The sequence below is a fragment of the Gavia stellata genome, chromosome 5 (genome assembly GCF_030936135.1).
Source record: "Gavia stellata isolate bGavSte3 chromosome 5, bGavSte3.hap2, whole genome shotgun sequence".
Lineage (NCBI taxonomy): Eukaryota > Metazoa > Chordata > Aves > Gaviiformes > Gaviidae > Gavia > Gavia stellata.
This window is the reverse complement of record NC_082598.1, coordinates 266,195-289,247: the sequence shown is the minus strand read 5'-3', so window position 1 is coordinate 289,247 and position 23,053 is coordinate 266,195. Positions and strand designations below refer to the sequence as shown.

General features: G+C 73.1%; 3 protein-coding genes across 3 annotated transcripts; 1 reads left to right on the top strand and 2 right to left on the bottom strand.

Annotated features, from left to right (window-relative positions):
• The first annotated feature begins 707 nt into the window (after nucleotides 1–707).
• TLX2 (T cell leukemia homeobox 2) lies at nucleotides 708–4,746 on the top strand. Its single transcript, XM_059817824.1, has 3 exons — nucleotides 708–1,104; nucleotides 3,608–3,845; nucleotides 4,530–4,746. Exons 1-3 carry the CDS (start codon nucleotides 708–710, stop codon nucleotides 4,744–4,746), a joined length of 852 nt encoding a protein of 283 aa, XP_059673807.1.
• Nucleotides 4,747–8,874: 4,128 nt separating this feature from the next.
• Nucleotides 8,875–11,237, bottom strand: LOC132317038 (interleukin-12 subunit beta-like). Its single transcript, XM_059817823.1, has 6 exons — nucleotides 11,168–11,237; nucleotides 10,447–10,668; nucleotides 10,024–10,132; nucleotides 9,764–9,945; nucleotides 9,491–9,639; nucleotides 8,875–9,036 (listed from the first exon to the last, which is right to left on the bottom strand). The coding sequence occupies exons 1-6, from the start codon at nucleotides 11,235–11,237 to the stop codon at nucleotides 8,875–8,877; spliced, it is 894 nt and encodes a 297-aa protein (XP_059673806.1).
• Nucleotides 11,238–13,743: 2,506 nt separating this feature from the next.
• Nucleotides 13,744–20,691, bottom strand: DQX1 (DEAQ-box RNA dependent ATPase 1). The gene is made up of 11 exons (XM_059817873.1): nucleotides 20,407–20,691; nucleotides 17,660–17,853; nucleotides 16,980–17,355; nucleotides 16,418–16,657; nucleotides 16,007–16,106; nucleotides 15,663–15,821; nucleotides 15,255–15,446; nucleotides 15,001–15,126; nucleotides 14,509–14,699; nucleotides 14,232–14,422; nucleotides 13,744–14,002 (listed from the first exon to the last, which is right to left on the bottom strand). Exons 1-11 carry the CDS (start codon nucleotides 20,689–20,691, stop codon nucleotides 13,822–13,824), a joined length of 2,235 nt encoding a protein of 744 aa, XP_059673856.1. The 3' UTR covers nucleotides 13,744–13,821.
• Nucleotides 20,692–23,053: the final 2,362 nt, after the last annotated feature.

Here is a 23,053-nt window from a genome sequence, read left to right as displayed (position 1 = left end):
GCGCTGGGCGCCCCGACGCCGCCGGGACGCGGAGAGGCGCCGGTACGGCGGCGGCTCCGGCGGGCCCCGCGCCGCCCCTTCGCGGCTGCGGGCCGGGGGACGTCCGGCGGCTGCCCCGGCGGCGGGGAAGCGGGCCGGAGCGCGGCGGGGCCGGGGGGCGTCCCGGGGCCGGGCGGGGGCGCCGTGCGCTCGGGGCCCGACGGGCCGGGCCGGCCGCCCCGGGGCCGCGGCGGAGGCGGTGCGGGGGCCCCGGCGGGCGGCGGGCCGGGCGGGGCGGGGGCCCGGTGGCGGGGCGTGGCCCCGGGATGCGCGAGCCCCCGCCCCCGGGGGCGCGGGGCTGTCAATCACGGGGCGCGGCCGCCAATCAGGGCGCGGGCGGCCGGGATTTTGGCAGGTCCAGATGGAGCGGGGCAGCAAAGCGCGCGCCGCCGGGGCCCGCCGCGCACCCGCGCTCCCGCGCCGGGGCCGCCAGCAGCCGCGGGCCATGCCCCGGACCCGGCCGCTGCCCCGGAGCCGGCCTCAGCCCCAGCCCCGGAGCCTGCCCCAGCCCCAGCCCCGCCGGGCGCGCAGCCGGCGCCCCGAGCCAGCCGCCGCCGCTCCCGCCGCCGCGCGGGGCCGCCCGCCGCCGCCCGCCGCCCCCCGCCGCCCCCCGGCCGCCGGCGGCCCGGCCATGCCCGCGCCCCGCCGGCTCTGAGCGCGGCCGGGCGATGGAGGCGGCGGCGCTGGCGCGGGAGGGCGGCGGCCAGGGCCCCCCGCCCCACGAGCCCATCAGCTTCGGCATCGACCAGATCCTCGGCGGCCCCGAGCCCGCGGGCGGCGGCGCGGGGCCGGCCCGGGCGGCGGGGGAGCCCGACTACGGGCTCTACGGCGGCGGCTACGGGCCCGCCTGCTCGCTCGGCTCCTACAACCTCAACATGAGCATGAACGTGAGCGTCAACGTGACCCCCGCGCCCGCCGCGCCGCCCGCCGGGGTCATCCGCGTCCCGGCGCACCGGCCCGCGCCCGCCGCGCCCCCCGCCGCGCCGCCGCCGGTGCCCGGGCTCTCGGGGCTCACCTTCCCCTGGATGGAGACGACGCGCCGCATCGCCAAGGACCGGCTCTCAGGTGAGGCCCGCGGGCCGCCTGCCGACGGCTCCCGGCGGCTCCCGACGGCTCCCGGCCGTTCCGGCGGCGCGGCGCGGCGGGGGCAGAGCGGGGTCGGGGCGGGCGCGGACCGGGGCCGCTCCGCCCGCGGGGACCGGCCGGGGTTGCCCGGGGGGCCGTGCGCTCCGCCGGCTCCCGCAGCGCGGGGTCCTCGCCCGCCGCCCGCCCCGCTCCGCTCCGCTCCGCTCCGCCGGGGCCCGGGCCGGGCCCGCGCCGCCGCGGGAAGCGGCCGCCGTCGGGGCCCGCGGAGAGCGGCTCGGGGCTGGCGCAGACAGCGGCAGCTCCGCCGCGGTCCCGCTCCGGCTCCGGGCAGGGGCCGGGCCGGGGTCCGGCTCCGAGCGGCGCCCGAGGGGTCCCGCCGTGCTCCGGCCTCGGGCTCTGCTCCGTGCGCGGCCCCTTCCCCGGGCCCGCGGGCAGCGAGTGCCGGCTCTGTCCCACCCGTAACGGGGAGGCTGCCCCGGGGGCCGCGGGGCGAGGGGAGCCGGGGTGCGGGCTGGGGGCAGCGGCTGTGGCGGGAGCGGGGGGCAGGGACCCGCCATGGGGTGGGGGCACCCGTCCGCGTGTGGGGCTGGGCGCGGGGAGCAGGTGCCCCTGTCCCGCGCGCCCCTGGGGCCGGGGCAGGCGGCGGGGGGTGCCTGTGGGGCCCGGCTGTGGGGCGCCTAGGGATGGGACTCAGACACCCGTGCGTGCAGGGACGGGCACGGGGCACAAGGTGCCGGTGCCGTGGGAGAGGCTGGGGCTGGTGCGTGCCGAGGCCGGGGAGGACGGGCGGCAACGCAGGTGTCGGGGAGGCGGTGCGGGGTCCCGGTGCTACTGGTGGGACCAGCTCCCGTGGTGGGAGCTGGAACACCCACCGCTGGGGCGAGGATGCCGATCGCTGCACCCCAGAGGAGATGGCGCGGGGTGCTGCAGTTGGGGTGCTGGGTGCAGGGGCTGCATGCCAGGCGCACGCGGGTGCCCAGGAGCTCTGGCCTGGCTCGGCTCAGCTCGGCTCTTTCCCAAAATGGCGGCGCTGCCACGTCCACAGCGCACGGCTCTACGCAGGGACGAGGCCGGGGGCCGCGTGGGGCTGGGGCCCAAGCGCTGCCTATGGGGGCTGCTGGAGCCATGCGGGGCGGGAGGCCGGGGGCTGCAGGGGCCCAGCCCGGGCACCAGCAGAGCCGGATTCGCCTCCTGGCCCACCCCGCCATTCCGGTGGTGACGAAGCACCGTCCCTGCGCAGGGGCGGTGGGTGACGTCCCTGTCTCCTGCCTGGCGCCAGTGGCGGGTGGACGGGGCGGCCCCTCCCCGGCACGGGGTCTCCCAGCCGCGGCCATCACTCAGCGCCGCTGGCCTTGGGGTGGTCTGTGGGCTGTCGGCATCTGTTCCCGGCGAGGGGCCGCCCCGCACGGGGAGGGGGTGCGAGGGCCTCCGTCCCCCCGACTGCGTGGCTCCACCTGCGTCAACCGCGTCCGCCCCCGCCGGCGGGCAGGCTGGCCTCCTGCCCGCGCTGCCTGCATGGGTGCTGGCGGGAGGGAGGGTCTGGCCTCGCAGGGAGGGTCTGCTGGGCGCCGGGCTGTCCCTGGGGCTGTTGTGGGGTCTGCCCCACGCCCCCGCGGGCATGGGGAGCTGGGGCCCCATGCCAGCCCCATGGGCCAGGCCATGCGCAGCCCTGCCCATGTGGTGCCGGCGATGGCGAGGGCTGTGGCTCAGCCCTTGGCCACCAGCAGAGCAAGGGGGAGCAGAAGCTGGGCGCTGCACCCTGGCCAAGCTCTTGCCTTCTTCCACACTCCTTTGCTGCCCTGACGCTCCCCGTGGCTCTGGCTCTGGCTTCGTCTGGGGCTGGGACGTGGCATGCCAGCCTTGCTGTCCTCGGCTCACGCCCCGGCCGTGCAAGGACAGCCCCTTCCCTGGCCCCCATCACTTGGACGCTGCTGGCACGCAGAAGGAGACGTCGGCCACCTCCCGACAGCTTCTGGGGTCCTGTCTCCTCCCTGGGAGGGCTGGGAAGCCCCGGCAGCACCACAGAGGCTCCTCTGGGGCTGCGGCAGGGCTCGGCGCGTGGGGAAGGGTGGGTTTGTGCTGCCGGGAGCCTCACCGGCACCGCACCGGCGCTGGGACCGGGCCTGCCCAGCCGCCCCACTGGCCCCGGTGCCCACCCAACGGGGCTGGGGGAGCGATCCGGCCGTGGGGTGGGGATGGGCCCTCTCGCCACGTCTTGAGCTGCTGAGCGCGTCCCTTGGGCTATGGGAGCGGGTGGGGACAATTCAGGGTCTCTTCCTCCCCTCCTCTCTGCCAGGCAGCACTGGTGGCCCCCCCGGAGCTCCCCATCCCCACGGCCCAGAGCATCTGAGCATCCCCCCTGGGCTCCGGCGCTGCCCTCGGCAGGGGCTCTGCCCGGCCCCTGCCTGCGCGGCAGCAGCGGTGGGCAGGGTGCTCTGCCCGTGGCTCCCCGAGCAGCCCCTCACCTCACCTCTGCCCACAGCTGCGCTGTCGCCCTTCGCGGCGACCCGGCGGATCGGGCACCCCTACCAGAACCGCACGCCGCCCAAGCGGAAGAAGCCGCGCACCTCCTTCAGCCGGGTGCAGATCTGCGAGCTGGAGAAGCGCTTCCACCGCCAGAAGTACCTGGCCTCGGCCGAGCGTGCCACCCTGGCCAAGGCCCTCAAGATGACGGACGCCCAGGTCAAGACCTGGTTCCAGAACCGCCGCACCAAGTGGAGGTAACGGGGCCGGCCCCGGGGCGGCCGCCGCAGCTCCGACTCCCTGCCTCCCTCCGGCAGCCACCCCCCACCGCGGCTGTGCCCCCCCGGGAGAGGCTGGGCTGGGGCGAGCTGGGGTGCTCGTCCCCGCTGCATTCCCCTGAGCCCGGCTGGGTGAGGCACGGTGGTGCCAAGGGAGGGATGGGCTGCCGGGCAGAAGCTGTGGGACATTGCCGCACCAGTCCACGGCAGTGCCGGCAGCAGGATGGGCTGTGGGCAGAGGCTAACGGGGCGCTGCTGCATCGGTGCGCAGTGGTGCCAAGAGAGGGACAGGGCTGTGGGGTGGCGGCTGTGGGGCAGTGCCACACCGGCACGCAGCGGTGCCGGCAGCAGGACAGGGCTGCAGGGCTCTGCCAGACCGGTGCACAGCAGTGCTTAGAGAGGGACGGGGCTGTGGGGCAGAGGCTGCGGAGCATTGCCGCACCGGCACGCAGCGGTGCCGGCAGCAGGGTGGACTGCGGCGGGAGGCTGTGGGGCATTGCTGCATCCCAGCACACAGCGGTGCCGGCAGCAGGATGGGCTGTGGGGTGCAGGCTGTGGGGCGTCGCTGCACCGGCACACAGCGTTGCCAGAAGCAGGACGGGCTGCAGGCGGCAGCGGGCACGGGCAGCGGGGCAGTGCCGGACGGGCCGTGTGTGCTGGCAGGAGGCAGACGGCGGAGGAGCGCGAGGCGGAGCGCCAGCAGGCCAACCGCCTGATGCTGCACCTGCAGCAGGAGGCCTTCCAGAAGAGCCTGAGCCAGCCGCTGCCCCAGGACCCGCTCTGCATGCACAACTCCTCCCTCTACGCCCTGCAGAACCTGCAGCCCTGGGCTGAGGACAACAAGGTGACGTCCGTCTCAGGGGTGGCCTCTGTGGTGTGAGGTCCCCGGGGAGCTGTGGACGTGCCAGGAGGCGGCAGTGGGCGATGGGAGCGCGGCAGGGTCTGAGCCTGGCACCTCCAGCCCGTGGCAGGGAGGGGGCTGCTGCTTCCCGGGCGTCCCCTCCATCGGCAGCCCCCTCCCTGCCACGGGCCAGCCCCCTCGGGCCCCCCTCGGCCACCCCACATCTCTGGGTGGTTGGATGGGCCCCCGCGGTTCGACTCAAAGCTCTGCCGACCCTGCCTGGACCCCCGCCCGGAGCATCGCTGTGGGCAGCCCCTTGCCCGGACCCCCCAGGGCTGGGCCTCCGCACCCCGCGGGCCTCTGCAAGCGCAGCCCCCCCCTCCCCAGGGCCCCCTGCTCTGGGGGCAGCTCCTCGGGTGGTCCCTGCTCAGGACCTGCTGCCCACCCATCCGTGGCTCTCCCGGCCGGGCCAGGCCCTGCTCCCTTGGGACAACCGCAGCCCCCCAGCCCACCCAGGGCCGGCCGAGCACGGGGTGGGGTGGACCCCCCCATTCCCGGTGCTGGGAGCTCCCCCTGCCCTCGCTGGCGGCCGCCGCGGGGTCTGCACCACCTGCACACACTTGCCTTATCCCAGTGGGATTTCGCCAGCTCTGGCTTCCAGCCGCACCCCCTGGGCTGGACGAGGAGCCCAGCTCCCCGGCCCCCGCAGTGTCGGGACAGACTGACGGACTGGGCTTGTTTGCCCCACGGGCTGGGCTCCCCAATGCTCCCGGCCCCCGCCGGTTTGCCGGCTCCCTGCGGCCCCGGGCCTGGACGTACCCCCGCAGCACCCCGCAATAGACTTGGGGTGCCCCTGCGTGCCGAAGGATTGCACCAGCCCCCCAACCTCCCCGCGCGGAGCTGCACCCGCCAGCCTCTGGCCCCCTTCGCCTCCCCCTGCGCAGCCCGGGGTCGGACTGAGCCTTGGCCTGGCGTGACCCACAGCACACTCATGGGGAGGCAGAGGGGTCTGCTGGGGGCTGAAACCCCCCTCCTCCAGCAAATGTCTGCCCCCCCTCCTTTTCCCTGGTGACCCCCTGAGTGTCCCCAACCTCGGGCGGGGACCCCCTCCCCTGCCTTGCTTCCCCCCCCCCCCCAGGGACCGATGCCCTCAGCCCTACTCCAGCCCCGTTTGGGATGGGGCATTGCCCCCCCCGCTCTGCCAATGCAGTGCCCAGTCCCCGGGGCCAGCTCCGGGCGGGGTCCCTGGTTGATGATGGAGGGGGGGGGGGGGGCAATAGCGACCACCCTGACCCTAAACTTGACCTTGACCCCCCCCCCTGCCGCTGTCCATGGTGCTGCAGCCGCTGACCGGGGGCCGGCAGGAGCCTGCCCCCGCCCGCAGCCCAACGGGCTGCGGGCGGGGGGCAGGCTCCTACCGGCCCCCCCCCCTCCGTTGCTACCGGGAGGAGGCGGACAACCGGTGCCGGTTCCGCCGGCGGCAGGATTGGCTGCGTTTCCGTGACGCGGCCCCGTTTTACCGGGGGGGTGTGGGGGGGGTGTGTGTGGAACCGCTGCTGCGCCGCCGCAGAGCCGTCGGGATGAGCGCGGCCGAGGGTTGGCCCCGGTCCCGGTGCCGGTGGGGCGGTGGCGAGGCGGTACTGCGTGCCCGTGCCGAGGCTGCCGGTTACCGGAGGTTGCTGCGCGCCCGCGCTGCCGAGGTGGAGGCGCTGCGCGGGGCCGTGGGCGCGTTGCACCGGCAGCTGGAGGGGCTGCGGGACCGGCGCAGCGGGGAGCTCGCTAAGTACCAGGTGCGGTGGGGCGGGGGGGACACATGCGGGGATGGGGGGGTGCCTCTGGGGTGGGGGGGTCCCAGGTGGTTTGGGAGGGGGCATGTGGCTGGGTTGTGGGTGGGCGTTTGGGGTGGGGGGGCCCAGGCAGCGGGGGGGAGGGGCTGGAAGGGGGGGGGAGAGGGGTCGGGATGGAGCTGGGGAGGGGGAGAGGGGTGCGGGGGGTGGGGGAGGACGGGGGACGGGAGGGGGGTGTGGATGGGCTTACGGGGCGGGATGGAGCTGGGGAGGGGGGAGAGGGGTGCGGGGGAGGACGGGGGTCGGGATGGAGCTGGGGAGGGGGGAGAGGGGTGCGGGCGAGGACGGGGGTCGGGATGGAGCTGGGGAGGGGGGAGAGGGGTGCGGGGGAGGACGGGGGTCGGGAGGGGGCTGGGGAGGGGGGTGTGGGTGGGGTTAGGGGGCGGGATGGAGCTGGGGGGAGGCGGGAGTGCGGGGATCCGGATGGAACCGGGGGGGTGTACCAGCGGGGGGGCAGGGGACGAGGGTCGGGCTGGGGCGGGGGCTTGAAGTGGGATCCGGGCGGGGGTCCCGGGGGTCGCGGGGGTCCCGGGCGGCGCTGACGGCCCGGCCAGCAGGAGCGGGTGGCGGAGCTGGAGCGGGAGATCGGCGAGGCGGAGGCGGAGATGGCCCGGTGCCTGCGGGAGTACCCGGCGCTGCTGCGGCTGCGGATGGCGCTGGAGGCGGAGATCGCCGCGTACCGGTACGCGGGAGGGGGGGGCGGGGGGGCGGGCCGCGGGGCTCAGCCTGGGCCTGTCTCTTGCAGGGAGATGCTGGAGGGCGAAGAGCTGCGCCTGGGCTGCCTGGCCCCGCCGTGACGGGACCCCCCGCCCCGCGCCCGGGCCCCCAGACCCCGGACTTGTGCGCCTCGGGGTCCCCTGAGCCCCCGCTCGCCCGTGCCTCGGGACCTCTGCCGCTGGACCCCCAGGCCGTGGGATCCCTGGACTCTCTGGACCCCCGTGGACTCCTGGAGACCCGGACCTTCTGTCCCCCCGCGCCATGGGCCCCCCAGACTCCTGAGACCCCCGGCTACCCGGGCCCCCCAGACCCCTGCCCCGGGGGGCCCCGGCCCCCCAGGAGGGCAGCGCCCACGGGGCCGCACACTCTCACCAGCCTCTCCGGAGCAGCAGCGGGGCTGGGGTCCCGGCCCCGGCCCGTGCGGAAGCACCTCAATAAAGCTCCGTGGCATTACCTGGAGCGGGCCCGTCTGTGGTGGTGGGGCAGCGTCCCCCGGGGCACCCCGCTGCGCTCTTGGGGTCTGCGGCAGAGCCGAGGCATGGGGGGGCTCTGTGGGAGCTGGGGTGCCGGGGCCGTGTCCCACGGGGGCTGCCTAGCTGCGGGGTCTTGGCTCCCTCCCGCCTGGCCGCAGCCCCTCACCCTGGCGCTGGGCATTCCACGGGGATGCCGAGTGGGGCACATCGTGGGGGCCTGGCCACGGCCACGTGGTGGAGGGAACTGTGCCTCAGTGGGAGCTGAGCCCCCCCAGTGCTGGTGGGTGGTCGCTGAACCCCCCACACCATGGCCATGTCCTGTGCCGGGACTGGCGCTCCTGGGGTCGGGCAGGGATCCTGCACCCCGGGACGTGGGGACGGGGTGCTGTGCCCCAGGCCATGCCCCCTTGGTGTAGGGCAGCACATCCCCGCTGGGGTGCTGCCCCTGGGGCTGGGCATGTTGCCCCAGCATAGCCCCCAGAAAGGAGGCAGATCTGGGGGGGGGTGATGAGGAACAGGGGGGTTCAGGGCGCCCATGTGCCCTGGCAGACAGTTGGGCAGGGCTGTGGGTACCCCCACCCAGGCCAGAACTGGGTACGGCTGCTGAGCTGGGCTGCCCCGGCCGGGGTGGAACGCGTGTGCACGTGCGTGTTAACACGTCTGTTTTCAGCTGTGGGTAAGGACCCCAGGGGCCGAGCCCAGCAGCCCAGAGCCGGCAGGGAACGGGGGCCCCTCAGGCAGCTGTGGGGCAGCGGGGGCCTTGCACAAGCCTATGACCCCCCATGGGGCAGGGGCCAGTCTGGGCACCTTGAGCAGAAGGGCAGGGCAGGCAGGAGCCCTGCCTGTGGCGTGCCCAGATGGAGTCCGTGGAGGCTGGGGGCTGGTGGGGCCCCAGCAACCCCCCCCGCCAAAGACTAACCGAGGTTTGTCGTAGTAAAGCCAAGCCCAGCTCTTTAACAGAGGTAGAAAGCCTCTTCTAAATCATACAAGAGAATGGGAAGGTCGGTGTTGGGTGCCTATGGTTGCCACACCTGGGGGGTGCCCCCCAGCCCCCGGCATCCCTGTGCACATGGAGGTGCAGCGGGATGGGGGAACGGGTGCGAGGTGAGAAGGGGGTGTCGTGCGCAGGGTCAGTGCACTCGGAGCCGGCGCGGCTGGGCTGCATTGACGTCCTGCCAGGCGCTCCAGGGGCTCCAGGCAGGGTTGGCGTAGGGGTCCTGGCAGCTGATGCGCACCCGCCGCGCGCTCTCCTGCAGCTGCGTCTCCTCCGCGCCCTCCACGTACTTGTCAACCTGCAAAGCGGAATAGGTCGTGGCCTCGGGGAGCACCCCGGCCCCGGGGTGGGGGGCAGCCGGCACGGGCGCCGCTGGAGGTGAAGCTGCGGGGAAGATGGGACAAGGCAGGAGCAGCGCTCGGTGCTGGGGGCTCGGGAGTGGGAGATGCCGGCACCTCCTGGACCCGGGCAGTGATGCTGCCTTGCATGGGCAGTGCTGGGGGTGGAAGGAGAGGTGACAGCCAGGAGCGACAATTCACTGCACCGAGGAGAGAAGCAGCGTAGCAGGGAGGGGGCCATTGCTGAGCCCCCGGCAAGTCCCTGTTCCCAACGGCACCCCTGGGCAGAGGGGAGAGCCCAGGCAGGGGCTGGGGCACGGGGCAGGGTGGGCACGGGGCAGGGTGGGCGCAGCAGAGCAAGGACGAGGGATGGCACGCGCAAGGGCAGGCTGGGCGTGGGCATCCCACAGTTACCTGGGTGCCGTTGAGGAGCTCGTACTGCAGCCGGTAGAGCAGAGCGAAGTAGGACTTGGGGAGCGACCAGGAGGCTGGGGGGGCCCAGGCCAGGTGGAGCTGCTCCCCCCGCCGCTGCACGGTCAGCTGCTGCGGTGGGTCAGGCCGAACTGCGGGCAGAGCAGGGCTCAGCATGGGGCAGCACTGCCCAGCCCTGGGGCTGAGCCCTCCCACAGGGCCCCCAGTGCCCCGAGGATGCCCCCCCGGACCCCGCTGCCGCTGGTCTGAGCTCACCGATGTCGCGGACGAAGAAGTGGATGGAGAAGTTGAGGTAGGAGGTGTCAGTGAGACCCTCCAGCTGCAGCTGCAGCGGGTGCAGCTCCTCGGCGAAGGGGCAGAAGGAGGGGTCCGTGAAGCTGGCGCTGAACCGGCCACGGTGGCTGGCCACTGGCACCCACTCCCCCAAGGAGCCGTCGCTGCGGGGGGAAGGCAGGCGTGAGGGCTGGGTGGCCATGGGGCTGGGGCTGGGTTGGGGGGGTCCCTGGGGCACCCACCTGTGTGTGAGTCGGGTGCGGAAGGCGGCAGGGTAGGGGACGGTCCAGGAACAGCGGAAGGAGCCGCGGTAGGACTCAGCCTGGCAGGAGACGTTCAGCCTCTCCTCGCCTGGTGGGCCGAGGGGTCGATGGCTCAGGGGCTGCATGGGGCCAGGAGCGCTGCCCCTTCCCCGTGCGGCACAGGTGAGGCTGCCCCACGGCTGGCCTTCCCCCGGCCCCACCCAGCCCCGCCCGGTGCATCCCCACAGCCCCATGGGTTGGGCATGAACATCTGTAGATGCATGAGCATCTCCTGGTCCCCAGCCTGCCCCGAACTCCCTGCATCCCCCCCTCACCCCATCACCCCCCATCCGCCCCCCTGCTCCCTCAGCCCTGGCTCCCCTGCCCAGCCATGCCAGCCCCCTCGTGCCCGGCCCCACGTACGGGTGCTGCTGACCACCACGTAGGTTGTGTCCAGCAGGACGGTGCCGGCCCAGCAGCTGTAGTTGCCTGTAGCCGGCAGGTCCAAGCCGTGGATGGTGAGAGTCTGTCCCTCGTTCGTGACCTCGATCATGGGGTCCAGCTCCCCGTTCAGCGTCCAGGTCACTTGCTGCTCCGAGGTGTTGCATTTCACCACCATATCCCCATTCATTTTCCCCACCTGAACTGGAGACGAGAGGCAGAGATTGGGGTCAGAGATGGGCTATGGTGTGGGCAGCCCGTCCCCCACACCACGATGGGGCTGGGTGCCCCCTTGTCCCAACACACCACATCCATCCTTCCCTACGGTCCCCACCGTGCTCCCGCACCCCACATCCATCCCCCCTGCCCCATCACCTCACATCCATCCCCACCCTGCCTCATCACCCCATGTCTATCACCCCACATCCATCCCCACCCTGCCCCATCACTCTGTGTCCACCCCCCTGCTCCGTCACCCATGTCCACCGCCCCCCCCGACCCCATCACTCTCATGCCCGTCCTCTAACCCCCACCCCACCAGAAGAGCTGCCCCAACCCAGGCTCACGTCGCCCCGTATCAGAGGGATGCAGGATGCGGGCGCTCCCTGCTCCCTCCAGCTGCTGTGTGGGTCCTGCAGTCCCCCCCACATCGGGGTGTCTCCCCTCCAAGGCCCCCCCGGTGCCCAGGCAGGGCAGGACTCACACTTTGGGGGGAAGGCAGTCAAGGCGTCCGCAGGAGCGAGGCACAGCACCAGCCCCACTAGCACCAGCATCTGGGAGGGGAAGGGGAGTGGTAGGGGAAGGGGAAGGGCAGCCCCGTGCCGGGGAGGGGGCCCAGCCGTACCCCAGAAGAAGGGGAGCCGGCTGAGCTGGGGTGCAGCCAGCAGCACCAGCGAGGGCAGAGCCCTCGGCCCTGGGACAGCCGCAGGGTCAGGCAGGAGGGGGAGCGGTGCAGTGGGGTGGGGGAGCCCCGCAACAGGGCTGGCAGCTGATGCGACGCCCCGACCCTTTCCGCTGCGGCCCCGCCGGGTGCCCCCCCGGGCAGGGGGTTGCAGTGACTGCCTGGAGCAGCAGCTTCCCGGGGCTCCCCGGTGGCCGAGCCCCCCCCCGGGGCCGCAGCACCAGGGCCCCCCGGCAGGCCCCGTGCTGTGCCTACCTCGCCGTCGTGGTCTGCGCTGCGCCAGCGGGCTCGGCACGGGCTGGGGGCCGGCGGGCAGCCGGGTATATACCGAGCTGGGACCCTGCGGGGCTGCCCCAAGGTGAAGCCAAACCACAGAAGCATCACAGTTCTCAGAAGAGGAGAAAGCTGCGCTGGGTAGAGCTGCGAGCCGGGACCCATGCTCAGCCCCCGACCCACCCGGCCCCAGCCTTGCTGGGACTCACCGTGGGTACTTCCCAGGCTGGGGGGCACCGGGGACCCGCTGCCCTGCCCCGGCTGCAGGCATCGCCTCGGCAGAGGGGACGGATCCCCTCCCATGCAGGGGTGAAGGGGCAGCGCTGGGCACGTGGACGGGTGCCGGAGCCCTGGGTGCTGCCAGCTCCCTCAGAGCAGTCCTGAGCCCCAGGACCGGCTGAGGGTTTGCACATCACCATGTGCCCCAGGGAGCACCGAGGTCCGGCAGTGCCTGTGCCGGGTGTCCGGCGAGGGGCAGGCGCGGAGCTCGGCCCTGGCCGGTTGGGCTGCAGTGCATCCCTGAGGAGAGGAGCGGGTCCCTGCAGAGGCTCGGGGTGCTGTCTCGCCCCTGCCCTGCCCTCCCCTCCCCGGGCCATGCAGCTGCCCCGGCCACTTGTCCCGCAGGACACTGTGCCGGGATGGGGACACAGGAGCAGAGGCAGCCACAGCCACCAGCCTCCCCTTCGGCATCCCTGCGAGCACCAGCCCCGCTCCGCTGCACGGCCGCCTCCGCTCAGCCTGGCAGGGCGCAGCCCCCACGCCCAAAACGGGCCCCAGCCCCAGACCCCACTGCCTGTAGCCCCAGCCCAGGGACAGGGCAGGCCCCCCACCCTGGGGGCAGGCCCCCCACCCTGGGGGCAGGCGGCCCCTGGCTGAGAAGGGTGGAGAGGCGTGAGCTGCGCCCTGCTGCTCCCGCTCACGTACTTTCTGGGGTTCCTAGAAAGCGAAGGGGAAGTTCGGGCTCTGAGGAGGCTGCGGGGGGGCCCGACCCTCACCCTTCCGGCCGACCTTCGAGGCGCTGCGGTGGGAACGGGGCGGCGGAGCCTCTGGGCCACTTCCCGGGAACAGCGGAGCACCCATGCGTGGGCTGCGGGGAGGGAAGGAGGGAGGGGAGACAGGGGGGTTGGCTGCCGGGATGGAGCAGCCCCATGCTCATGCCAAGGGGTCCGTCCTGGGGCAGGGGCTGGAGCACAGCACCTGCGCCGGGACCCCCGGCCCCCCCGGCAGCAGCTCAGCCCTTGGCCATGATGCCATGAGAGAAGCGGGACATGCTGGAAAGCTGGAGGGGACCCCAAGGGAGGAACGGGGACCCCGAGGAGCGGGAGGGAGGGGGGGCACCTCGCCCCAGAGGAAGCACCCGTGCCCATCCCGTCCCAGGGGGAGCAGGAGCTGGCTGCATGTCCAGGCTGCCGCCCGCCCCCCCACCAGCCGCAGCTTCCCCTCTGCTTCTGCAGAAGAGCGCGCAACCGCGGAGGGGAAGACCCGGAGCAAAGGCCAGGGCTGCCCCTCGGCGCGTCGGTGTTGACCGGGGCAGCGGCACGCTACCCAGAACCGGAGGTGGGAGGTGAGCAAGACCAGGGATGCTTCATGTTCAGAAACCCCCCTGGGAGAGGGGAGGCTGGGGGGGGCGCAGAGCTGCCCCACAGGGGTGCGGGGGGTGGAAGGAGCCCTCACCCCACTGCAGGCAGGACCCCGGGGTGGGATGGAGCCCACCCTCACCAGACCCCTCTGCAGCGTGAGCCCTCCTCGGCTGCAATCACGGACACGAGGCCAGGAGCAAAGGTCACAAAACTTTATACAGGAGAGACCCACAAGTGGCCCCTCGGCCACTGGGCGCAGCTCCCCCGGGCGCAGGGGGAGCGGAACAGGCAGGGCTGGCAGCCCCAGCCCCACGGCAGCCCCCGGGGAAACACGGGGTGAAGGAGCCCTGTGTGCCTCCCCAGGCCCAGGGCCAGCGCTCCCCCAAACCGGGCTCCGTCCCCAGGGGAGATGCCGGGGGCCGGTCCCCTGGCCGCTGGCACCGTGACCATGGCGCAGAGCTGTGGTAGCAGCAGGCTCTGCCTGCGCCTCCCTGGGGATCGGGTCAGCCCCCGCAGCAGCACAGCCTCCCCGGTGCTCTGCCGTCTCCGGTGATCACAGCCAAGCCCAGGCGGCCCCGACGCGGGGGCTCCGGTGGCTCCGGCTCACTGCAGCACGCAGACTTCCCTCTCCTCATCCTCGCCACCAGCCGCCTCTCCCAGCGGCTCTGGCACTGCTGGCACATCTTCCACGGCCACCACCTTCTCCCGCAGCTCCATCAGCAGGTCGCGGCTCTCGCTGGGCGGCAGGTTGCTCAGGTAGTACTGGGGTGCCAGCTCCACCAGCCTGCAGGGACAGGGGGTCAAGGAGGGGCCACCACACCCGGCGGCCTCCCTGGAGCAGCCTCCTCGTGCCCCCACATGGGGACAGTCCCCCACCTGCCCACAGGAGCGGAGGCCAGGCCAGGCAGCGCACCCCAAGGCTCCACTGCGCTCCCAGGCCAGTGGCAGCTCCGGAGCCACGCACAGACGCAGCCCGGGCGCGACCCGCCCCTCCCCGGCCCCGAGGTCCTCACATTTGGGGCTGGATCTCCGAGACCACGCGGAGGCAGTTGTCCTGCGAGATGGTGAACTCGTGGTAGAGGACCCAGGGGGGCAGGCGCTGGGGGGGCTGCCGCAGCAGGTAGCAGCAGGCGGGAGGCAGGTGGGCCACGTGCTTGTGCGTCAGCATCACGTAGTTGCCAGAGCCGTCGATGTCCCGGGCCACCTTGGGGGAGCGGAGCGGGACGGGAGCGGGGCTGGCTAGCACGACCCCCGCCTCGCGGCCGGGCCCCTCGCAGCCCCCCGGCCCACCTTGAGGAAGTAGCCAGAGATGAGCGCTCTCTGGATGTTGAGCACGTTGGCGTCGGTGCCGAAGGCGGGGGGCGAGATGGGCAGCTCGATGCGCTGCATCACCTCCAGCAGCTCTGCCCGCACGATGCCCGCCAGCCGCAGAGCCTCCCCGCTCACCGCGTGCTTGCGGCACCAGCCCTCGTCAGCGTTGTCTGTGGAGAGAGCGGGGTCAGCATCGCGGGGACAGGGCTGGACGAGACCCCACGCAGAAGTGCTGACACCGCTGCTCCCGCAGACTGCGTCCCCTCAAGGCAGCGCAGTAAGGGACTACGCAGAGCACGGCCCCCAGGCTGGGGCTGGGACCCCCTTGCAGCCAGGCTGGGGCACCTGGATGGGGTCACGAACGTGGCTGCGGTGCTTTCTCCCGAAAGGAGCAGGGGACGCGCGAGGGAGCTGTGGGACACCGGTGGGGTGTGCAGCCCACCGGCAGTCGAGTCCCTGCCTGGCACTCACGCTGCTGGAAGGCGTTGAAGATGTTGATGAGGGTGAAGTGGTCTCCGTCCGGGTGCAGCAGGGCCCGCCGGCGCATGGTCACAGCTTCCTCCAGGTGTGTGGAAGGGGGCACAAAGCAGGGGGAAGCTGGGGATGGCGCAGAGGGAAGGTCACCGTGTGCCCCCCAGCACCACCCCTGCCAGTGCTGGCGCTCCGGGGCTGCGCCGTGCCCCACGCCAGCAGCAGAGCGAGCTCCGAGCCCCTCGGCACGGTACCTGTGAGCATGGCGGCCAGGCTGACCATCTCCTCCACACAGTCGAACTCGCAGGAGGCGATGAGCGCCTTGGCCAGCTGGGGGTCCAGGGGGAACTCCGACATGATGATCCCCACCTCCGACAGGTTCCCATCATCGTCCAGGGCAGCCAGGTAGTCCAGGTCCTCCAGTGCTTGCATTAACGACTCGGGGGCTGGGACAGGACGTCAGCCGGCTGCCAGGACCAGGCAGCCCTACCCATCCTCCTCCTGCAGAACCCTCCAGCCCCTCTCCAGAGACAACCTGGGCTGCAGTGACGGCCACAGCCATGGCCATCCTCCAGCTCCTCCTGCACAGCCACCCCTATCACGCCCCTCTGCTCCGGCCCCCCCATGCTGTGCCCGGCCCCTCTGCACCCCACGGGCACTACCTGGCCGGTCGAGGAAGTCGCACTGGCCCATGTCGGCGATGTCCAGGCGCTTCAGCAGCAGCACAAGGCGGCTGAGGCTGGTCTCGCTGACGTGGGGCGCAGGGCTGGGGGGCAGGCGCTGCTCATAGAAGGCCTCCGAGTAGAGGCGCAGGCAGGTGCCTGCAGGAGAGGGGCCGTGAGCCATGATGGTGGGAGGGACGGAGCCCAGGGACAGGGCAGCAAGCACAGGCAGGCAGGCACGGAAGCGTGCTGGGCCACGGGCTGCCTGGGGCCCCAGCAGGGTGGGACAACAGCCCTCTCCCGCTGGAGGCACATTTGGGGGATGCCCGGGCAGGGGCTCTCACCTGGGTGGCTGCCTGCGGCTCGCTGCATGCGCGACTCTGCCTGGCTCTTGCTGATGGGCCGCAGCACCTGGGACTCTGCCCTGATGCGGGGGTTGTAGACCTGCAGGCGAGGCCGTGAGAAGGGACACCCGCAGGCGAGCCCCCACCTTCTCCCAAGGCCCCTCCACCCCGCCGGCACAGCGCCGCCACTGCCACCTCCCTGGAGCAGGTCCCGCACCCCGCACAGCGTCCCCCAGCCCCGGGCGTCATGGCAGTGCTGGGGCTGAGCAGACAACGCAGACCGCCGCGGCTCTGCTGCTTGCTCCCTCGTGCCCTCCCTTGCGGGCTGCGCCCCAGAGCAGAGCCAGGCCCTCTGCTTGCCACTGCTCGGCTTCCCATCCCGCTGCCCCCAGCGCAGGCTGGCACACTCACGTTGCGCAGCTCCAGCCCTGAGTCGATGACGAAGCGCACGGTCCCCAGAGAGAAGGACGAGTCCGCAAGCCAGTGGGTGACGATCACCCGCCTTTCTTGGTCGCTCTCCTCCAGCACCTCGTACACCTTCTGTGCTGCGCGGCCCACGCCGGGGTGCAGGGGCAGGACCAGCAGCGGGCCCAGCCCTGGGTTCAGCGCCATGGCCTCGGTCTGGATGGCCCCGCAGCACTCGGTGATCTCCTGCGGGGAAGGACGGGGGACATGAGTGACGCCCACCGACGCCTGGAGCGGCCCCATCCCCAGGACAGGGCGCTGCGCTGTGCCCTGCGGCTGCCTCCCGGTGCCTTGGGGGAAAAGATCCCAGGCCCCACACGGTGCCCACGGCCCCGCTGCAGAGGAGCCCCAGCACCCACAATTTAATCCCCAGCAGCTCCCGCTGTCCTCAGGGCTCCCCGCACACAGCCGAGAGGGATCCCCCATACCTTCCCACCGCCCCGTTTCTGCCTGCCTCATGGCACACTGAGACCCCCAAGAGCTGAGCCACGGGGCGCCTGCAGCCCACCTGCTCGCTGGCCAGGAAGAGCAGGACGTGGCCGGGCTCCTGCCGCCGGTGGATGTCCAGCACGGCCTGGCAGGCAGCCGCGACGCGGCCGCGGGCCGGCGGGTCCCTGTAGAGCAGCTGGGGAGGGGGCCCAGGCCCCGGCACCCGCACCACAGGGGGGTCCCCGCAGAAGGCGCGGAGCCGCTCCTCCATGGCCGGCGAGGTCACCACCACCACCTTCAGCGCGGGGCGCTGGCGCAGCACGTCCTTCAGCAGCCCCAGCAGCACGTCGGTGGGCACCGTCCGCTCCTGCGCCTCGTCCAGCACCACCACCCCGTACTGCCGCAGCAGCGGGTCTGATGTCATCTCCCGCAGCAGCATCTCGTCTGAGCAGTACCTGCCGTGGCCCAGCCCTGTCAGCGTGGGGCGGCCACGGGGACCCCTGGCACCACGGGCTGCACCCCCGTGAGCGTCCCCGCACGCAGCCCCGAGGGAGCACGCCTCACCCCCTCCCCCATGGCAGGAGCCCCCGCTGCAGCCCCAGGAGGGCCCGGGCAGCCAGCAGCCCGCTTCGTCGCTCCCTCAACGAGGCCAGGCTGGATTAAGAGATTACGCTGCTGCCGGGGAGCTCAGCAGGATTAGAGCGCGGTGCAATGGGTGCTCCCGGCACAGGCAGCCCGTGGGCCCCCCCGTCCCCATACCTGAGGATGGTCTCGGTAGTGCAGCAGTCTTCGTGGGGGACGCAGTAACCGACCTCGTGGCCCAGGTTCAGGTCCATCTCGTCCGCCACGCGCAGGGAGAGGCTGAGGGCGGCCAGGCTGTGGGGCTGGGTGCAGGCCACCAGGCCGTGGGCGAACTGCAGGGAGAGGGCGTACTCCGCGCACCACTGTGGGATCTGCAGGGCCAGAACGCTGGTCAGGGCCCGGGGACAGCGCAGCCCCAGCCAGGAGCACTGGGATGTTCCCCTCTCCATCACCGAGCGGCGCCTGCTGGGCCCCCCCAGAAGGGCAGAGGGACCCTCCCCACAGCAGCCCCCAGAGATCCCGCTGTAGGACCTCCCGGGCCAGAGGCCATACAGAAGCACTCGACAGCCCTGGCAGGACCTTCCCTCCCTGGTACCGTCACTTCTGAGCACCAGCAACCGGTGACACGAGGCCCACAGCCTCATCGCCCGTGCCTGCAGCTTTCTGCCTCGCTATGGGACACCATGTCCTCAGCTCTTGCATTAAGGACATGGGACAATGTCTCTCTCCGCCTCCACCTCCCCAGGAAAAATGGGGCTGGGGGGGGTATGAGCTGCGCTGCCTTTGCCAGAGCTGCCAGCTCAGACAGAGCAGTGCCTGCGGGTCACGCCTGCCAGGCTTTAAGAGGCATTTGGGCACTGCCGTTAATAATGTGCTTTAAGTTTTGGTCAGCCCCGGAGCGGTGAGGCAGTTGGACGAGGTGACGGCTGCAGGTCCCTTCTGACTGCAGCCATCCTGCTCTACTCTAACCAGCCCCCTACTCCTCTCTAGGGAAGGCTGGGCAGGTCCCCGGCCAGGTTCAGCACCGAGCAGTGGTCACTGCCCAGCTCCACGAGACCCAGACCTTGCAGCAGCCACAAGTCTGGCGCAGGGGCTCGAGCGTTCTCGCATGGGGCCAAAGGGATCACACACCACCCCAGGAAGCCCCACGGTGAGAGATGGGGAAGGAAGTGCCAGGGAGCAGCCGCTGCCCAAGCACCTGGCCAGGCGGTGCGGGACTGTCCCGGGGCTGTGCTGGCATACCTTGGGCACTGGGGATCAGAAATCTGCTCTTTAACTGCTCCCAGCACACCTGCCCGCCTCGCTCACTCCTCCTGTGCCGTGTGCCCCCCATGAGCAGGTGCCTGCGCCCCTGTCTGCCCAGCACCTGGGGTCACAAAGCAGCAGAGTCCTGCCCAGGGGCTGCCTCCAGAGAGCCCAGCTCACAGCCGGGCGGGAACACACGGGTCATCCACGCACCTGGCAGTGACTGCGGGCGGGCGTGCAGCCTGCTCTGTTCCTCCCCCCGGCCCCACAACTGCCCCACGGATTGGCCGTGCTCGGCCATGTCTCTGTGCACGGCTCTGCACCCTCTTCTCCACCGCCTTGCTGCATGCAAAGACCGGCAAGGGCAGCAGCACAGGGTGCAGACAGCCCTCAGCCGCCACAACGGTGAAGGGACCTGGCTTGTGCGTTGGCTCTTCCCACTTTGGGTGGAAACACCACGTTTGAGGGGTGCTGGTGCACCAATGTGCAGGATTAGATGCTCCACATGGATCGAGTCACATCCCCTGGTCCGTGCAGGGCACAGTGCTCCCAAGGCCCCGCAGGGATTGTAGGCAGGGTGCCTGCACCCAAAAGCAGCCCAGCCCTGGGACCAGCCCAGGCCAGGGCCTGCACAAGGGCTTTATTCCCCAAATCCGGCACCCTGTGGGTCAGCCGGCGCTGCAGGCTGAACCCAGGCCTGTACTGCAGCGGGGTCACACCCAAGAGAGGTGGTTTGAGCCAGCAGCCCCGAGCCCAACGCCCCGATAGCCCCAGAGGCCAGCAGCTGCCATACGGTGACGCAGCCTGCATCCGGCCCCAGGGAGGCCATGGCTGCCCCTGCAGCTTCCAGGTGATCCCTCCCCGGGTCAAAGTCTGCCTGACGATGTCTCCGGGTGCCGCAGCAGGGGCTGTCAGACAGGATCAGCTCCTCGGGGAGGGCAGGCGGGATCCTGGCAGCACGGACCCACCACCGTCCAGCCCGACTGCCCACAACTGCTGCCGCCCTGTGCGCCCGGGGCCAGCTCCAGGGAGGGGCCGCTTCCCCCTCCCTGCGCTGCTGCGGCAGCCGCTCCCGCAGCGGCCGTGGCACCACTTCCGGGCTCGTGCCGAGGCTTTGCCCGGGGCCCCAGCGCCTGCCCCGGCACATGCTGGCACGCGACCGCCCAGCTCTGCACTAGCCCTGCCCCACGCTGGGCTCACCGCAGCAGCACGCTCCCGGGTACCGCGGTGGAGCCAAAGCCCTGTGGGGTCTGCTGCCACCTCTGCTCCCACCACAAGCTCAGATGCTGCCATGGGGTCAGGGAGCTGCTGCCCGGCCATAGTCCCGTCTCCGTGCCTTCTGCCCGCAGCCCCACGGCTGCCCAGGCTCCCACCATGGCCCAGGGCCTGCCAGCATGCGGCGAACGTGTGGTAACGCTGCGCAGGGGGCTGGTGGGAGGGGAGCGCGTGGGGCCTGCCGGCGCTGCTCTTGCAGGGGTGAGGGCCTGGCGGCTCCCATGCCACAGGGGCTGTGGCTCGCTTGCACAGGAGCGGGATCCATGCGCAGGCTCCGTGGGGAAGGCAGCGGCCTCGGGGCAGGACCCGGCTACTGCCAACAGTGGTGCCGCAGGTGTTTGGAGCAGGAGGGACGGGATGCTCAGCTGGGAGTCCGGCTGCCCTGACACGGCCCCCCCGCTCACCTGGGTGCTCTTGCCAGTGCCGGGGGGCCCGGACACCAGGACGATGCCGCTGTTGCCTTCCAGGTGCTCCATGAAGCTGTACTTGGTGGTCCAGACGGGCAGCTCTCGGCGCTGCCGCAGGAGCTCGTAGTAGCAGGAGGAGAAGGGCAGCCCATCGTAGGGGTTCACCTCCAGGTCGCCGTCGCAGCCTAGGGCTGGGTCATCCTCCTCCTCCTCCTCCCTCTCCAGCACGCAGCCAGAGCCGCTCTGCCGGGGTGGGGAGCCGGGGGCCCCGCAGCCGGCCATGGCGGGGACGCCGGCACCGGTGCTGCAAGGGCAGGCAGGAGGTGGAGCGGGACCCGCCGGCTCACAGCAGACCTGCGGGAGCCCGGCACTGACCCGCCCTCGCCCGCGTCCCCGGCAGCAGCCTGGGGCGGCCCACCGTCCCGTCCCGCTGGGGTGGAGCGACCTGCGGGGCACAGGGGACCGGGACGGGCTGGAGGGCGCGGGCAGAGAGGAGCAGGGACAGGCGGAGGGGGTGACAGGGCGTGGGGAGCAGGGACAGGCAGGGACCGGGCGGGGGTGCGGGGGACTGTCAGGGCACCGGGGGGACAGGCAGCGGGGTCAGACCGGGCCGGAGGGGGCCGAGCCGGGCCACAGGGAGAGCACGGCAGGACCGAGCGGGCTGCGGGGGAGCGGGCCGCGGCGCAGGACAGGGACGGACACCGTGGAGGCGGGCGGACAGCCCGGGGCCGGTCCCAGCAGACGGACCCGAATGGCACGGGCCGTACCGGGCCGGGGGGGCACGGGGCCGGGTCGGACCGGCCCGGGCACCTGAGCACCGGGACCAGACCGGACCTCACCGGACCGGACCGTGTCCCCCGACTCAGCCCCCCGAGCCGCGGCTCCGGCTCCGGCTCCGGTTCCCGCTCCGGTTCCGGTTCCGGTTCCGGCCCGTCCCGGCCGCCGCTCACCTGCGCGCGCCGCCGCCACCTCGGGCCCTGCCTCGGGAGACCGTCAGGTGACCGCGGCGCCGTCACGTGGCCCTGCCCGCGGCCACCAATCAGCGCCGCGGGGCGTTCCCCGCCCGCCGGCGCGCGGCCCGTTGCTAGGCGCGGCTCTGCCTGCGTGGCCACCGGCCGGGCCGGGCCCCGCTGCCCCCGCCGGGCCCCGGGGCCGCCTGCGCGCCCCGGCCGAGGGACGAGCCTCCCGCTGCCCCAGCCCTCCCGGGAGCGCGCCCGGGGCGCCCCCGGCCTCCGCGCTTCCCCGCGGGCTCCGCCCCGGCGCGTTCGCATGGAGCAGCCGCCCGGGACCCGACCCCGGAAAGGGGGACCCGCCCCGGCAGCGCTCCCGGCCCCGGCCGCGCTCGGTGGCTCGGACGCGAGCGTGCTCGGTAGCGCGGGCCTCGCCCCCTCCCCGCTCGGAGCCCCGCGCTGTCCAGCCCGCGGGCCGGCCCGCTCCCCCGCGGCTGCCCGGTGCCCCTCCGCTGCGAGACCCGGGTGCGCGGGCCCGAGCCCACCGGCATTGCGAGCCCGTGCCGAGCACCCCGGTGCCGGGCATGCCGTGCCGGTGCCGGGCATGCCGTGCCCGTGCCGAGCACCCCGGTGCCGGGCATCCCGTGCCGGTGCCGGGCATGCCGTGCCCGTGCCGAGCACCCCGGTGCCGGGCATGCCGTGCCGGTGCCGAGCACCCCGGTGCCGGGCATCCCATGCCCGTGCCGAGCACCCCGGTGCCGGGCATCCCGTGCCGGTGCCGGGCATCCCATGCCCGTGCCGAGCACCCCGGTGCCGGGCATCCCGTGCCGGTGCCGGGCATGCCGTGCCCGTGCCGAGCACCCCGGTGCCGGGCATGCCGTGCCGGTGCCGAGCACCCCGGTGCCGGGCATCCCATGCCCGTGCCGAGCACCCCGGTGCCGGGCATCCCGTGCCGGTGCCGGGCATCCCATGCCCGTGCCGAGCACCCCGGTGCCGGGCATGCCGTGCCGGTGCCGGGCATGCCGTGCCCGTGCTGAGCACCCCGGTGCCGGGCATCCCGTGCCGGTGCCGGGCATGCCGTGCCCGTGCCGAGCACCCCGGTGCCGGGCATGCCGTGCCGGTTGCCGGGCATGCCGTGCCGGTTGCCGGGCATGCCGTGCCGGTGCCGAGCACCCCGGTGCCGGGCATGCCGTGCCGGTGCCGGGCATCCCGTGCCGGTGCCGGGCATGCCGTGCCGGTGCCGAGCACCCCGGTGCCGGGCATGCCGTGCCGGTGCCGAGCGCCCCGGTGCCGGGCATCCCATGCCCGTGCCGAGCACCCCGGTGCCGGGCATCCCGCACCGGCGCGAGGCATCCCGTGCCCGGGACCCTGCACCCAAACCGAGCGCCCTCAGCACGCACCGGCGGCGGCTCCCGGTGGGGGCCGGCAGGTGGAGCTGCCAGACCGGCAGACGGCCCGTGGCAGCCCGGCCCGGCCCGCGCACCCTGGCACCGAGCTCCCGCCGGCGCCGCGGGGACCGGGCAGCGCGCCCCGCGGGGCCGCAGGGCAGAGCCCGGCCGTGCGGTCCCTGCCGGCCCCGGGACTTCGGCGTCGGGAGCCGCCGGCGCGGGCGGGGCCCGGGAACCCCGGCTGCCGGTGGAAAGCGAAACCGCGGAGCCGCCTGCAGCTACCCCTGCCCTCGCAGCTCCGAGAGA